We start from the raw sequence: 15,355 nt of genomic DNA, 5'->3' as shown, positions 1-15,355 counted from the left end.
CCTCCGCCTCTGCAGTATTTCTGCACAGTGTTGCCCTTTAGCAGAAAGCTGTGTGCCTACCCACTGCCAAGCACAGCTCACTTTCCCCAAGGCTTGCCTTTTAGCTGGTGCACCTTCACGTTGCTTAGGAAGCCTGTTCAAATCTTAGCCAGAGCTCTCGCAGATCCTTTTACTTTGGAGCCCTCCAAGTCTCTCCTTTATTTCCCCTCTTTGGGTACCTTGCAAGTATGGAGAGATCTCCTTGAAAAACTCGTTTCCTTCTCATAGAATTATTCAGGTTGGAAAAGACATCCACGATGCTCAACCCCAGCCCACCCCCACCATGCCCACTGACCATGTCCATCAGTGCCACGTCTCCATAGTTCTTGAACATCTCCAAGCAGGTATTGCCACAGCAGAAGCAGCATGGTGGGTACCTGCTGTTTCCTTGTCCCACACAGGCAGACTTCTCTTGCTTTTCTTTGGCCTTTATGGCACAAAGTTCTCTGGGAAACACCAGTTGGCTGTGAGCAAAAGGTGGATTCCTTGAGCCAGAAGAAATGTTCTCTCCCATGTTATTCTTCTCATGGATCTGAGTCTTTAATTAAGTTTTTAATTATTTGCTCTAGGCTTCAAAAGAATTATAACCTCTAAGGCCAGGCATCTACAATAGGAAATTAATTAGGGTGAGAAGAGCAATGCCACTATCATTTTAAATGAGACTCCTGAAAGAGGAGGTAACATTGCTTACTTTAATTTCCCTTTGATTTTCAGCCCTGTTACTTGGCAGTCCCTAAAGCAGCAGGGTGTAGCTAAAGCCCCAATGACATTCCGGGACAATAATTGCATTTATTGTTTTTCCTTTGCTTTCTAGTCCACACCATATGTTTCTGCCTTTTAAGATTAGCCCTAGGCTCTGCTCTATATCTGTTAAGGGCTTGTCTGCTTAGGGAAAGGGCCTGGGACAGCTAACACAGCAGCTATTCTGTATGGGAGGTGGTGAGCATGGAGCACAGAGAGAGTGAATGTGGAGCACCGGTTGTATTTCAGCTAATGTCATAGCTTATTTCAGCACAGCACCTCCAGACAGGCAAGCCATAAGGCTGCCAGCTGTGCTTAGCCAGCAGCTGTGTGGAATGGCACTGACAAACTTTGCTGTCAGGCTCCCCTTTCTGTAGCCTGTCTGCCTACCAGTCAAGTTAGTTAATTTACTGTGGGTTTAGCTTCCAGCTTTGCGTACCAACTGTCTGATACTTTAGCTATGTGTATCTGAAGGTATCTTGATTTGGGGGATATAATCCATGCTGTCTTTGCAGATTATGATAAAAAAATGGTCCATCCCTTGTCCTCTACCTCTGAGCAGTGCAATAGAGACTTTACAGGTAAAGTGCATGCTGTTTGGAAGTTCTTCTAACATTTTATTAATAACTGTAATGCTTTTTTTACATTAACGCTTTCAGAATGACTTGCTATTTAAATTCCTTCTTTTCTTAGCTATCACAATTTTACTATCAAGAAAACCAAAACCTTTCATGTCTGTGGCTTGGGCTCATTCTTTCCTTATGTGTTGTTTTTTTTTTTTTGCCATATATGTCTTACAGGTTTCAAATTCTACTGCGGATTGTAAAGCAAAGCTCTTTCATCTTTCAAAAGAGGTAATCTCTATTAACAATAAGCTAACTAAAGGCGGGAGGTGTTAAAAAATTGGGGTTTAAATTCTATCCAGGGTAAGCTGAACATCTGTAAAACCAGTTACAGGCTGTGGAAATATTTCCTATACCTACTGCCAAGTGTTTTCCAGTCTCGCTCTTAAATATGAAGGGTGGGTGTCCAAGTTAGCATTTTATGAAAACATTTTGCAAATGTGACCAAAGTATCAAGTGTAACAGATGCAGTGGTGCTCAGCCTCAGGATGCAGTTGGATCTGGGCACTATCTGTGCCCTCAGCTGGAATGCAGAGCTGCTTGACTGTACGCATTCATTTAGATCCTTAAAGAACATGTTTTCTGAAACTGCCTGGATATAAGTTTCATTTTTTCTTATCTGGAGCTAATTCTTCAGTCCTAGTGCAATCTTATGCATTTCATTGGATGTCAGCTCTGGTATTTGTTAATTAATGTGCTTTTAAATTACATCATCACCCAACAAGGCTTGCCGGAGGGGAGCTATCATGTACAGCTCTGGTTGCTTTGGGGTAAAGAGAATGGGGAAAAAAAGAGGAAGAGGTTTGAGAAAGGTCTGTAGCATATTGGAATTCAAATGGGCCACGGTTGGTAACATTTGTGTGAAAGAACAAAATCTAACGCTCCAGCCCATAAAAACCACCCAAACATCAGACAAATGTTAAATGCAGATCACAGAAGAAATTTTGCTTTGGCCAGAATCAAGCACCACGAGGATCCAGCTTTTTGTCTGGCCTTTGTGCTTTGTAGAATTTTGGAACTCGTCTCTATTGCATTTTGCCTTTTTCAATGTTATCAATTGAAAGTGGCAGATTTTTACCAGCGTGGGCCTTGTTGTAGTTTAGCTTATTCCACTTGGCAATTGAAGCAGGCTATACTAGATGATTCATCTCTTCTAATGTAAGTTTTTGAAATAATATACCACTAATTGTGTTTGGTACAATCCCAGTTACGTAACTGTCTTAAAACTTGAGATGATAAAGCACGTTATGTTTTCTGGGAACTGTATCCAAGTATTTAAGAAGTAGTGAGAAAATAGGGAAGTCAGGGTAAGGGAGACAGTAATTTGACAGGTAGCTAAAAAGACAGAGAATTTCGTGGACGATACACCAGCCTTGGGGAAATTCCTACTCTTTTTACTTAATTACTTGTCTTCTCAGTTGTTAGCTCATTGACGTGCTGTCCAGTGAGCTCTCCTGATTGTGGAATGGTAAGCTAAGAACAATGCCAGAAGCGAGGCTTGTTCAAGAGATCCAGTTCTATGTAACGACTCGGAGGCACCGTTCTGTGTTACAGAGATTTCTCTTGAAGCATTAAATTGAATGATTTCCAACGTCTTTCAAGGCTTGCACTGAATTCCTCCAGATAATTTCCCACCTATCTGTAATAACAAACAACTTACACGGTGTTTATCTTCTATTTTAGAGTGCTTATGCAATACCCACCATGGCCTTCTCTTTTCTCTGCCATACCTCAGTCTTACCGATTTACTGTGAGCTCCAAAGGTAATGTATGAGAACACGTGCAATGTTCAGATGTAATGGGAGCATTCTGTTCTGTTTTCCTAAATTAATATTGAGTGTCATATTTTCAAGTTAATGCCATCAAACACTGCAGCCTCAATCACCTTCATGTTTTTTGGAAATGTACAGTTCTAATCTGTAATTAGCTGATCTTCTTTAACTGGAGAGAAAAATAGCAAATGTGGTTCTGTCACCAATGTCAGTACATTGTCTTGGCCATCTTGAGAAAAGGTCATTCAAAAAAAGGTCATTTACTAAGGTGCTCAGTAGTTATTTTTTTTTCTTTGTTATCTGTATTTCACTAGATTTAGTGGTTTTTTTGGCCCAGATCCTGTATAAACTGCTATTTTTATTTTATTAAAAATCAAATAAATGTACAAATAAATCTCACTGACAGGCATGTCAGAATTCCTTTCCAGCTGGGGATGGTGCTAGATGGCTGTGATAAGTGAATCTTCACTACAAGATAAAAAGTACTTTAAAAAGAACCGTGTTACTGAGAGCACAATCTTCAGCAAATACTGCGTGCCCCTAAATTACAAGGTTGCTTTCTCATAAATGGCAGGCTGCTATGTTGTCTGATAACATATCCTACGTTGTGTTGAATGGTCCACAAAATAGATGAATCAACACTTCTTTTTTTTTTTTTTTCTTTCCAGTCCATCCAAAAGTAGAATGCAGAATGTAGCTGTCACAGGAATTGGCCTGAGTTTCATAATTTACTTTATGTCTGCTTTGTTTGGGTATCTGACATTTTATGGTGAGTATATTTTTGAAGTATTCTCTAGAATGCAGTGTAATAATAAATGATGCATGCATTATCTTCAGTAATTCAGGCTTGCTTATGCATCAATACACTGGGATCCTCATAGATCTTAGTCCCATGGAGAATCTCCCAAAGTGTTGTAGTACCATTGACTTCTCAACATGTAATTGCAGGGTTTATGCTCAGAGATGCTCTGCACGCAAGATATGAATGTGACCCATGAGAAGCTAGCCCTAATGCTGGGGAGACATGAATTTTTGCAGGCATGCTTGTCCTGTCTGATACAGCTTGGGAACAAAGCATGTTTTGCTTCTGGGTTTTTTACAGATTTATCAGAACTAGCACTAGCTGTTTCACTAGAAATCTGCTGAAAGATTTGTTCCTTTCCTAACATAAAGCTTTATTTTAAAGGATTACACAAAATGAATTTTTCATTATGCTTTTTTTTTTTTAATGTGTGAGGTAAATACAGAAAAGAATTAACTGGCAACAAGAAACTTAGAAGGTCTGAAACAGATGAAGGAGCAATCTAATTTTGTGTCTTGGCTTCAGCAGAGGGCAGGGACAAAAGGCTAGGAAAGAAGTTAAAAATGTAGAGCTCAAAGCTTCCCAGCACATGCTTCCCATCTTCAGTAAATTGCCTTGTGTGCATTTCCTGAGTCAGAAATGGTGTCTGTTTGATGCACATAATGAACCAAGAAAAGCACATTTCTTAGAGATATCGTCAACACGGCACTTGAAGAATATGCCTTTTCATTTTCCAAACAGAAGAGTGGGATATAAAACTGCCCTGACCAGTTCCATGGATACCTTCCAGTTCCATTTGCTCTAGAGCTGACATGACAACGTACTGCACTACCAGTGTTACAGCTGCACTTCAGTATACATTTGGGTGCAGTTTTTCAGTTGAGTTCACACATAAGTGAGGGGTGGTATTGCATTTTACCAACACTCAGATGTCACAGCTCTTACCTGCATAGTGGCTCTTGTTTTTTAAAAGGTCCATCATAATTTTGGCAGAAGTAGGTGAGTGCCTCTTTTAAGACAACAACACTACAGTAATGTTACTACAGTATACAGCAAGAATTTGGCTTTTAGCAGCTAAAAATTGCAAATTTGAGAGCAATTTTGCACCTTGTTTCCCAAGCATTACTGTATGTCTGACCATAACTTCAGAAAGCATTTCCTTGGCACAGAATCCTTTGAAATATGAAGTGGGGAGTCTTGAAGCTCCTAGTAGCATATATTATTGTTGCTGTTTCCATGTGACTTTGTAGGGAATTCAGACTTGAAGCATCACTGTGAGAGATTCAGCAGTCACTCTGGGATAACCATCTGTCTCCAGGTCACATCTCAGCAAAAATAAAATGCAATAATTCATAGAAACTGACCCCAGTTCCGATTACCTTCACTGCATCATTTCTTTGAGGCAAAGCCTTTTGACTGCAGTCTATTAGTTTGTGTCACTGAATATTTCTGGTTTTCTGCAAGCATGATTTCTTTCAGTAATTCTTAAACTCAAGAGCCCAAAACATCAGAACCAACAGTGAATGTCTGCAAGAGATTACATTTTTCCCTTCCAAGCTTCTGCTCCTTTTTTAACTTTTTGGTTGTCTTGTTTAATTAACTTAGTTCTTTAAATAGGGGGAATCTGTTTTCTGTTCCTAAAATACCAGTCCAGGAAAATGTAAAACATTTTATTTTAAATTGAAAACAAAGAAGGAGTTCCTTCTTTGAAATGAGTCATATTTCATCGTTCTGTGGCTCAGAAGTTTTGTACTGTTTTCTGTGAATTTGAAACTCAATGCAGCGCCTGCACTTGGGTGGAAATTTGGTCTGTTCTGAAGCCCAACAAAGCACTCAGAGTGGGAGGAGCAGACAGACCACTTCCAGAACTCTGACTTGCTCAGTGCAGTAGTGGTGCTGCTTACAGTGCTGCTAGAGAGTTGTGATAGAAAGCTCAAGCAGCCCAGATGCATTTTCTTTGTTCATTAGTGAAGCCCCTTCTTAAGTTTCAGAGCTTTTGTCAAGGTTCAGTCAATCCAGTCATCCTGACTTTAATTAAACCTATGTTTTAATTTGTGAATAGTGCTTTTTGTTGTCTGTTTAAAATACTCCTATAGGAATTGTCTAAGGCTTATGCATACTGACAGATGTATGTTTTCTTCAGTTATTGGAGATATTTTCAGCAGTTTTCTAGGTTTTACTTCTGCTGTTTGCTCATCCCTTCAGGCCACTAAAACTTGTCTTTTATTTTAAGTCTAGCTAACATGGTAAAATTCAGATAAGATTAAAAATTACTTTTCTAGTGAATGGATTGAAAGTTTCAGAACACGTATCTGCAAGCTTGGAATTGCTTTCTTTTTAAGCCTTCCTTTTCCATATTTCCTTCATCTTCACTTAGATGGCTTTTAGTTCAGCAGAGTCTCTACAGCATCTTGCCTCTTGCACAGATTGTTTTCTGTTTTCTGTAGGTTGCAGATCAGTTTTAGCTGGTTCATCAGTAGGGTTTATATACAGTCTCCTCTGCTGTGCAGTACTCACAAGCAGATCGGTCCGTTTGAATGTAAGCTTCATACATGTTGCTCATTACTTCACGTTAGTTCTCAAATGATTTAGAGGAGAATTCCTTTTTCTGCTTTTCAGACAAAGTGGACTCTGAATTGCTGCGAGGTTACAGCAGTTACCTGCCACATGATACTGTCATCATGACTGTTAAACTGGCCATACTGTTCTCTGTGCTCCTGACAGTCCCTCTAATCCACTTCCCAGTAAGTACTCCTCTCTGGCATAAGCAATGCTAACACTAATGCTTTGCAGGCTGTAATATCTGAGACACATCTAGTCCTGTGTATCTTATTCACTTGTCAAGTGATTGATCAAAGACCACAGATTTGCATGTGTTCCATGAGAGCTCCAAAATAACAACGAGCCGCTAAGCTAATTTGTGCTCTAGAGACAGATTTCAGATTAAAACTAGCCCACAGCATTGTTTTTAATTTAGAGAATTCGGAACTTCTGAAGTTTATTTAGTTTGATTTTTTTTTTTCTCCTAAATTGAGTTTTGCTGACTTAGGTTTTCCTTTCTGCACACACACACACACACAAACACACTTATACTTGAAAACTCAATTTCATCGTAAATTGAAAACACATATTGACTTATTTCACTGCAAGAATACTGCTTTAGCTTATCAATACCATGGTAGATTTGAGAGAATTCATTCAGTTATGAAAAATAAACCAAAAACAGTAGTCAAAACTATGTCTAGGTAAGCACCCTGGGTTACATACCAGTTGGCAGCACACTATTGGCCCCCAAATCTTTACTTGTCCCAGCAGGAATTGTTCTCAGGACCAATGGCCATGTGATAGTGCTTCAATTTTGAAGTTAATTCCATGCTACAGAGTGAAAAAGACGTAATTTAACTATTATTAAATGATTTTTACATTTCGAGTTAAAATGTTCTTTTGCATCCCGTGTGGTAAAATTCTTTATACCCATTTGTGAAATTGAATAAGATTAAAAAAGAAGTACCTGTGTTCATTTACCCATTCTGTGTTCCTTTTCATTTTATGTAGGCGAGGAAGGCTGTATTGATGGTGTTTTTCTCTCACCTTCCCATGTCTTGGATTGGCCACATCCTTGTCACTTTACTTCTGAATACAATCATTGTTTTGTTTGCGCTGTATGTGCCAGACATTAAAAATGTATTTGGAGTCGTTGGTAAGTTGTTGTGGGTTTTTATTATTATCTTTGAGAAGTTCAGAATTGCACTGAGCCACTGTGTTCCAGTCGTGCTCTGAGTGAAGTCTTACTTTCTGGTTCTTATAGGTTCAACCACATCGACATGTTTGCTTTTTGTGTATCCTGGACTGTTTTATCTTAAGCTCAGCAGAGAGGACTTTCTGTCACCACACAAACTCGGGGTATGCTTTTTCTGTGCATGTACTAATTGCATTTAAAGAGGCTCATTTTAGATACATTTTAATGCACTGGAGAGAACGTAATCTAATGGGCAAAGTTCCAGTTTGCAATGCAGTTCACAAAATCTGTGAGCGTTTTCTTTTATTGTTCACGTTAGCTCTGCTGTGTCTGAAACTCCTTTTTTACAAGACCTCTCCGAATAGCAGAGTGTCTGTATTCTGGTCTGTTGATCTGAATACATGCTTTTCTCTATAGTTTTCAGATGTCGATTTTTAATCCAGTTTCTCCGCGGTTTTTACGCATTACTCTGATGTTGTTTGGGCAGCTGGAACAAAGCCAAACTGTGTTTAAGTGAAACAGTGTTTATGCTTGTTTTCTATTTAAGCCTCCTCAAAACCATGTTGTTTTTTTTCTTTTATGGTTTCTCTTTTGGCACATTTGGTTGAGTTCTAATTGGAATTTGTGCAGCAGCCTGCTTTTTGCACTGCAGCTGTGCTTGTCTTCTTTTTAGCCACTGCTCAGCCCAATGTCATGGCAGCATCTCAAATCATGGCATCCAGGTTGGAAAGGACCACTAAGATGCCCAAGTCAAACCCCAACCCACCCCCACCATGCCCACTGCCCACATCCCTCAGTGCCACATCTCTGTAGTTCTTGAACACCTCCAGGATGGTGACCCCACCACTCCCAGGGCAGCTGTGCCCCTGCATCACCATTCTTGCTGAGAAGGAATTTTTCCTAATATCCAAACTGAATCTTCCCTGCTACAACTGAAAGGTGTCACCTCTCGTCCTAAAAACGGTGAGAGTGCCTATGCTGTGACCATCTGCCATTGCTATGACTCGTAGGACTGCTCTCATGTTGATGAAACAGGGAACCTGAAAGAAAATCCAGTGATGATGGTCTTTCAACCATTTTGAATAAAATACATATTAATTTCCTTCATTCATTCACAGTTGTGTTTATTCAAGCAGACCTGTACAGTTCTCAGGGGAACAGTGCAAGTGAACCAAACCATTGTGAGAGAGCCCAGTGAAACTATCCTTGAGCAGACTTAGTTTCATTTCATTCTAAGCAAATACCTTGTGTTTGAAGACTAATTTGCAGCATGAAAGACTGTTTTAAAACACACCGTTTAAACCTGTTCTTACACAGTTTTTTTTATTTTCAGTGATACAGATTTTTTCCTTCTTTCTTCACAGGCATGTGCATTGCTTATTTTTGGCGTTTGTGTTGGTCTGCTCAGTTTAATTCTGATAATCCTCAACTGGATTAATCAGTGATGCCATGTGGTTACTTTCCAAAGTGGGCTTCAGGAGGACAGCAAGACCCAGAGATACGGACAGCCTACAGAAAGCACTGACAGCAACCATCTTCAGAAGAAATAACACTTTTTCAGCCTGTTGGTGATGTTCCTTCATTACTCTTGAGTCTAAAATACTACTTCTTAATGATGCTCTTGTGGCAGGTACAAAGATCTCTTGATAATTCCTGCTGCACAAAGATGGTTTGGAGCACGTGGTGAATGAATGCAGAACCTTAAGACAACTTTTCTTTTAAAGAGAATGAGGTGGATTTTAAATCAGTTGTGATGTGCATATAGCATATTATCTTAGCAGACTGCAGACTGCTTAGAAGACTGCTGTTGCTTTATGATTTCCAAAATTTCAGCCAGTTGATATTAGGAACTGACTGATTCCAAGTGTTTACCCTAATTTATCCTAATATATATTCAGAGGCCAGCCATCTTAGTCCAGTTTAATGGGCACATCATGAGAAATGTATTCTTGTTTTATACCTCCTGTGTACTTGAATCATGTTGAAGTAATTTTTAAATGAGCAGCTTTTGCCCATCCAGCATAATAAGTTCTTGCAGCATTAGTGATTCTGTTTGTAGTTAATAACTGATCACTTTCAGTTAATTCAGTATTATTCAAATTACCTCAGTATTCCTGCCAGTGGGAGACTTTTCTTTTTCTCTCTCACTCCCATTTCTACCAGTGTTTCCTATTTGAAGTAGAACGTATCTGTTTTATGTACTGCTGTACATTTGGACTTGAAAGGTGGCATTCTGCTGTCCTAAAGGCAAAGGAGATTTTATGTTTATGGAACCTTGATTTTACCCCAAATCTCGAAACATTCACACACCCTTTTGTAATTGCAATTTTTTTCTGTCTAAATGAATCGTGAATGCAGTTTTCAACACCAGCTGGGCTTTGTTACATATGGTATGGGGTGCCCACCACAGAAGTCCCTCATATCAGCCACTGCTTTCATTCTACTAATATCATGGTAAGCTTCCTTAAATTTGCTACTATCAGATGGAGTCTGATGTCTTTAGAATAGCCTAATCTCTTGAGAGACTTTATACCCTGAAGAAGTTAAGCCTCCGCAGAAATGCCTTATGTAAAGTTCAGAAATCAGACCTCAGACTCGAACGGCAAGATTTAGAGAGTGGGAAAATTCTTCATTATTTCCAGATGCAGTATTTCTTTTAATTTAGCTTAGCACTTTTACATCTGAGAATTGGAATGAAATACAAATGAAACATAGTAAATTAATTCATTTGTGTAACATGAAAGAAGCTAGTGTATGACATTTATGGAAATGTTTCAGTCCGTAAGGTGAACAGTAAATTAGTTGACTCTAGCTAGAAAATCCTGTTGAAACAGTTCTGTTAGTATGTTGACATATGTTTTCTCATTTGAGATACGGAAGACGCCCTAGAAACTGACATTTCTAACCTCTTAGCAGCAGGTCTGTCTGTCTTAAGTTCCTGTGCAAAACTGGGGCCAGAAACTAAAGGTGAGCAATAAAGCTACAGCAAAATCGTATCTGTGCCGTTCCCAAAGGCACTTCTTGCATAAACAGTCATATTTTCCCATGATGCAGGAGAGGCAGCATTCAGTCTTTCAAGTATTGATTTTTAATTTTTGTTAATGTTGTCACAATAGCTGGTAACTCAGCTCCTCACTGCTGGTGGCTGTAGAGCAACCTGAAGATTGATTTCAGCTTGGAAGGACTTCACTTGTAAGCTGACTGCCTTGGGAAAGCGTGGCTGCCTGTGCCAGTGGCTGCAGGGAGCACTGGGCTCTCCAGAAAAAGATGTGCCAAATTCAACATAACCCAGAGAGAATGCGCTTGATCCTTCCCTGTGTAATAGGGAGGAACAGAAAATAGCAGAGTTGGAACCACCATCTCTGTTCCTGAGCTGGCAAGCTGTGCCTTCTCTGACTTCAGTGCCAGCAGATCACTCAACTCTGGGATCCGTAAGATGTTTTTCCTTTTTGATAGATGGCCTGCAGGCACCCAGGTGGTGTTAGTGTGCAGTTGGTACTGCTTCAGGAATCCTTTTGCCTGAGGAATGTTCTTCTGCTTAGGAGTTTAATGCAGAAATAGACTCGAGTGATGAGGCATAGGAACTAATTCAGGAGTTTTGTTAGGATCCCCATTCTTTATAAGTCAGTACACTGTATTCTGGAAAAGATTGCAGGTGTTTTTATCACAAAGTTTCTACCTGGGGTTTCATGACACAAGGTGAGGTCACTACCAGAAACAGCATGTCCACTCCTGGGTAGACACTCACACCACTCCTATGGCACTGGCATAGTGGTGGCTCCTGCTCAGTTTCACTAGCAGAAAACCTGGAAAGATGATGAGTTATCTGCCAAAAACTGAACAAAGTGAGCTCTCTTGGAGATGGGGAAGGGAAGGAGGATGGCCTTTTTAAGGCCACAGCAGCCATTAGATCAGTGTTTTTCTCACAAACCTCACTCTCCATCTTTGTGCACTTGAGATGCTTCTAACTTGAGAGCTGTCTGGCCTCCTGTGATCAAGGGGTTGATCAGACAGTTTCTCAGCACTGTGTGAGTATCAGGGATTGGGGCTGTCCATCTTGCCTTTGTCCTTGCAGTTCACCCTTCCTTTTCAGTTCTTGATAATCAGGTGTAGCCCCTCATGCCTGTGGCTGCCCTCTGATAGCTTTGTGCTCCCAGGCTTTGTTGGCTGTGGGGTTTCTGTCAGGCAGAGCATCTCTGGCAGCAGTGCAAAAACCTGAGTATCTATTTCATATGAAGTGTACCTTGAGAAATCAGTGATAGCTGCAGATCAGGAAATGATTTTCTAACTGAACCAAAACTTAGGAAAACAGGAGACCTTACATTCACATCAGTGAACTGTAGATATATTTTGTAAGATGCTAGAAATTAGGAAGAATATTTCTTAGAATTGTGAGGTTTTATGAAAACTGTTTCTCATATATCACGGTCTCGCAGCTTACTATTGAATAGTAGTTGTAAGACATCATTGCAGGCACTTTATTTTAAACTCTGAACAGCAGGACTTAATGTGGAAGATTTACATCATCTGTGAAGGTACAGAAAGTTGGCAAGATTCTGCTGAGCTTTTGCTCTTTGTTTCTCCCAGAGAAAAAAACTGAGTCTGCCCTGCCCTGCAATCCCCTATGTCTGCACAGTTGGGTTTGTGTGCATCATGTTGAAAGATGGGGCTGAGAAAATGCTTGAAATAAGGCGTAGGTTTTACAGCTGATTCCTGTAATGCTATGGAAATTACTGCATTATTGGTTTTAAGCTCTGGGTACATGAGCCAGGCTGTTAACTGACTGCCCTGGTAGGTAGCATTGGGCTGATGAATACCAGTGTGTGAAGTTAATGTTCCGTGAGGATGAAGGGAAGCAATTCGCACCTCTGCTGGAGCTCTATTATTACATTTTGGCTGTGGTGCAGAAGGGATGGAAGCACACCGGTTTGCAGAACGCTGTTATCTTCCATTTGCAAAAGAGAAATGCTGCTGCTTTTAAGAGGGTCCTATGATGCGTAACTTAAAACCTGAGGAGAGGGGCAGAAGGAGAGAAATATTGCTGCTGAATTTAGGAAAAGGTGCATTTGTTTTCCACAATTCAGAAGCAGAGTAAGGACACTATTTTTAGTCTCAGTCTTCCCCAGACTGTTTGTGCATTATGTCCTGTAAGGGTTTCACTACAGCAGTACACAAGCATGAGTTCTGTTGAGCTCCACTCTCACACTCACATGCTTTTAAATATATTTTTCTTTAAACTTGTATACAGTTTTTTTTTGTTGTTGTTATATTTCCAAATTGGTGCATTTCAGTGGTTCTGCTTTATTATGTGTATACCTTCTTATTTTCTGAAGCCTCAGCTAGAAGGATCCCTTAGCATGTCTGACCTGGCTTGGAAAGGTTGCCTTTCCCCAGCTGCACGAGGAGAACAATGTGAGAGATGAAAATGAGTCAGTAGCCTTTGATTTGTTTTCTCTCGTTCTCCTCTTTCCATTCTGTGCCCATGTAAAGGCTGCTCAGGTTTCAGATGCACTGTGGTTAGCTGGGCTGGTGGTGTCTCTTATAAACAGCATTGCAGAAGGGAGCACTGCACACAGAGTGCTTACAGCCTGTGTGTGCATTGTGCTCAGTGCTCACTGTTTATTCCCTTCTTTTTAAGCATCTCGATACTGATTTTCACTGCAGTTTGTTTAAAGTTCTCTCATGTCCCTGTGCAGTGTAAACCGAACCTCTGTGATACCATCCTCTCCTCTCTGCCCCTCTCTTCACCTTCCCCTGAGCACGGAGGCACAACGGTGCAACAAGATCTCTGTGCTTGAGCTGCTAGGGCAGATGTTACATCCCACCCTGCTTGTAAACTTGTTGTTCGCATGGGAGAGGATGCAGGCTTGTTCTTTATTGCTGTATTTCTGACTGTGCACAAACGGTCCTCGTGGTAAGGATCTGGAAATCAGTGCTCTGAACCCAGCAGTTCGTGGAGGCTGAGAGGACTTGGAGGAACCATCTGCCTGTGTGTACCTCCATTGGGCAGCAGTAGAGCAGCTTATAGACCTGGGCCTATAGGCCTGATCCAAAATGGCCAATCTTTTAAAAAATAATTTCATGAAATTAATTTTTAGGATTATCTCTATGGAATATGGCAATTTTCATTAGCATCATCATGCAGATTCAGCAAGGCACACAACATGTGAGGACAGAGCTGTGCCTGTTCTGGATACAAGTGATTATTTCACCTTGAACACAGGTGTGTTGAGCTGGCTCCAACGCTCTTACAGAGCCAGAGTGAGGTTCTGAATTTGGAATTCTGCAAATTCAGCAGCCTGGCTTCTTTATTTTGCTTCCTATAAACGGTAGGAGGAGGTGGACATTGTACCAATGCATCCCTGCAAAGACATGAAGATTAATCACGTTGTTTCCAACTGTCCCTACGTGCAGAAATGAAGATTAACGTTAGCTCAGTAGTGGGCATCCTAATGCACTCTAATTAAAGCTTCAGCTTTAGGTCAATCCAGGAGTTACAATAACACTGATTGCTGTAGAACTGCTCTCCTAATTAGATTTAACACTTAACACAGAATCATTGTTTTACATTGCCTTTGATGTTGAAAGCATTCATTATAGTTGTTCTGCATTCCATGGAGCTTTGGGACACATCTACTTCCCAATGACTGCCACTGAGAGACAGTTTCCACTGTTGAAAAAGAGCTGCCTAATTTTTACAGTTTGTGGTGATGTTTTTAGTATTTGTGTTTCAAAAGTGATCATTCAACTGTGCTTAATGTGGAATTGAAGTTTTCTTTTTTAAAAGAAGCCATCTGTATGTAAAAAATACCTCGTGAACATCTGATCTGTGTGCCATGCATTTCCTGTTTCGAGTTCTTCCTCCCACAGATTTCAATGGAGCAGCCGCGGCGTGTTCCAAGAAAAACAGAAAATAAAGAACAGTGTTTGCATAACTCATTTGCTGCTCATCTTTGCTTCCTGTGCATAGTGTGGAAAGCAAAGTGAAGCCGACGCTGCGCTCTGCTGTCGGTTCCAGAAGTGCAAATTTGTTGCTGTTACCCCAGCTCAGGCTGTAGCATCTCCATGGCCAAGGAAAGGTGGACGACTGCTTGAGGAAACTGGCAACCACAGCATCATGGAAGGGAAGGGCCTACTGTGCTCCCTGACAGCTGTCCTGGCTGCCAACCTTTGTGTTACGCACCCCTAAACCCTTCAGTATGAGGCAGTCCTGAACAGGGCAGTTGTATGGACCAACCTCATTACTCTGCTATGGACTTGATAACAGAGGTAGAAGAATGGAAGCGTGCTCATTGCATGGAAACGAGCATCAGCAAATTTGTATCTCATTTATAAAATTCCCCCCAACTAGAATTGGTACAAATGGCCCCACAGCTGCATTTTTCATATGTGATGCAGAATTTGGTGCTGCCCTGCGGCAGCTGCTCATACTTGCTGGTGCTGCTGAATGAGTTCTGTCCTGGCTTGGCCTTCCTCTTGCCTCCAGCATTGCCACTTGCAGGCTCGTGGTTCACGCAGCAGCCCTGGGAAGCCAGGCAGCTCACTGCACCTGGTTTAGATTTAAGGCCTGTTTGCACATGATGTCACACTCCTATTGTCAGCGCAGCAAACATTTTGGGGAGGTTTGCATTGTTGAGTC

General features: G+C 40.8%; 1 protein-coding gene across 3 annotated transcripts in view; it reads left to right on the top strand.

The window, feature by feature from the left end:
* SLC38A6 (solute carrier family 38 member 6) overlaps positions 1-15,039 on the top strand; it is a 38,539-nt gene extending 23,500 nt beyond the window's left edge. For all 3 annotated transcript variants that reach the window (XM_048948081.1, XM_048948080.1, XM_048948082.1), the window contains 8 exons: positions 1,296-1,361; positions 1,581-1,634; positions 3,087-3,166; positions 3,844-3,944; positions 6,597-6,721; positions 7,533-7,677; positions 7,786-7,880; positions 9,081-15,039. In XM_048948081.1, the coding sequence (XP_048804038.1) occupies positions 1,296-1,361; positions 1,581-1,634; positions 3,087-3,166; positions 3,844-3,944; positions 6,597-6,721; positions 7,533-7,677; positions 7,786-7,880; positions 9,081-9,161 (747 nt within the window). In that variant the 3' untranslated portion in view covers positions 9,162-15,039. The remainder of the gene's footprint in view (positions 1-1,295; positions 1,362-1,580; positions 1,635-3,086; positions 3,167-3,843; positions 3,945-6,596; positions 6,722-7,532; positions 7,678-7,785; positions 7,881-9,080) is intronic.
* The last annotated feature ends 316 nt before the right edge of the window (positions 15,040-15,355 follow it).

The sequence above is a fragment of the Lagopus muta genome, chromosome 6 (assembly GCF_023343835.1).
Source record: "Lagopus muta isolate bLagMut1 chromosome 6, bLagMut1 primary, whole genome shotgun sequence".
In the NCBI taxonomy this organism is placed as follows: Eukaryota; Metazoa; Chordata; class Aves; order Galliformes; family Phasianidae; genus Lagopus; species Lagopus muta.
This window is presented reverse-complemented; position numbering and strand designations above follow the sequence as displayed.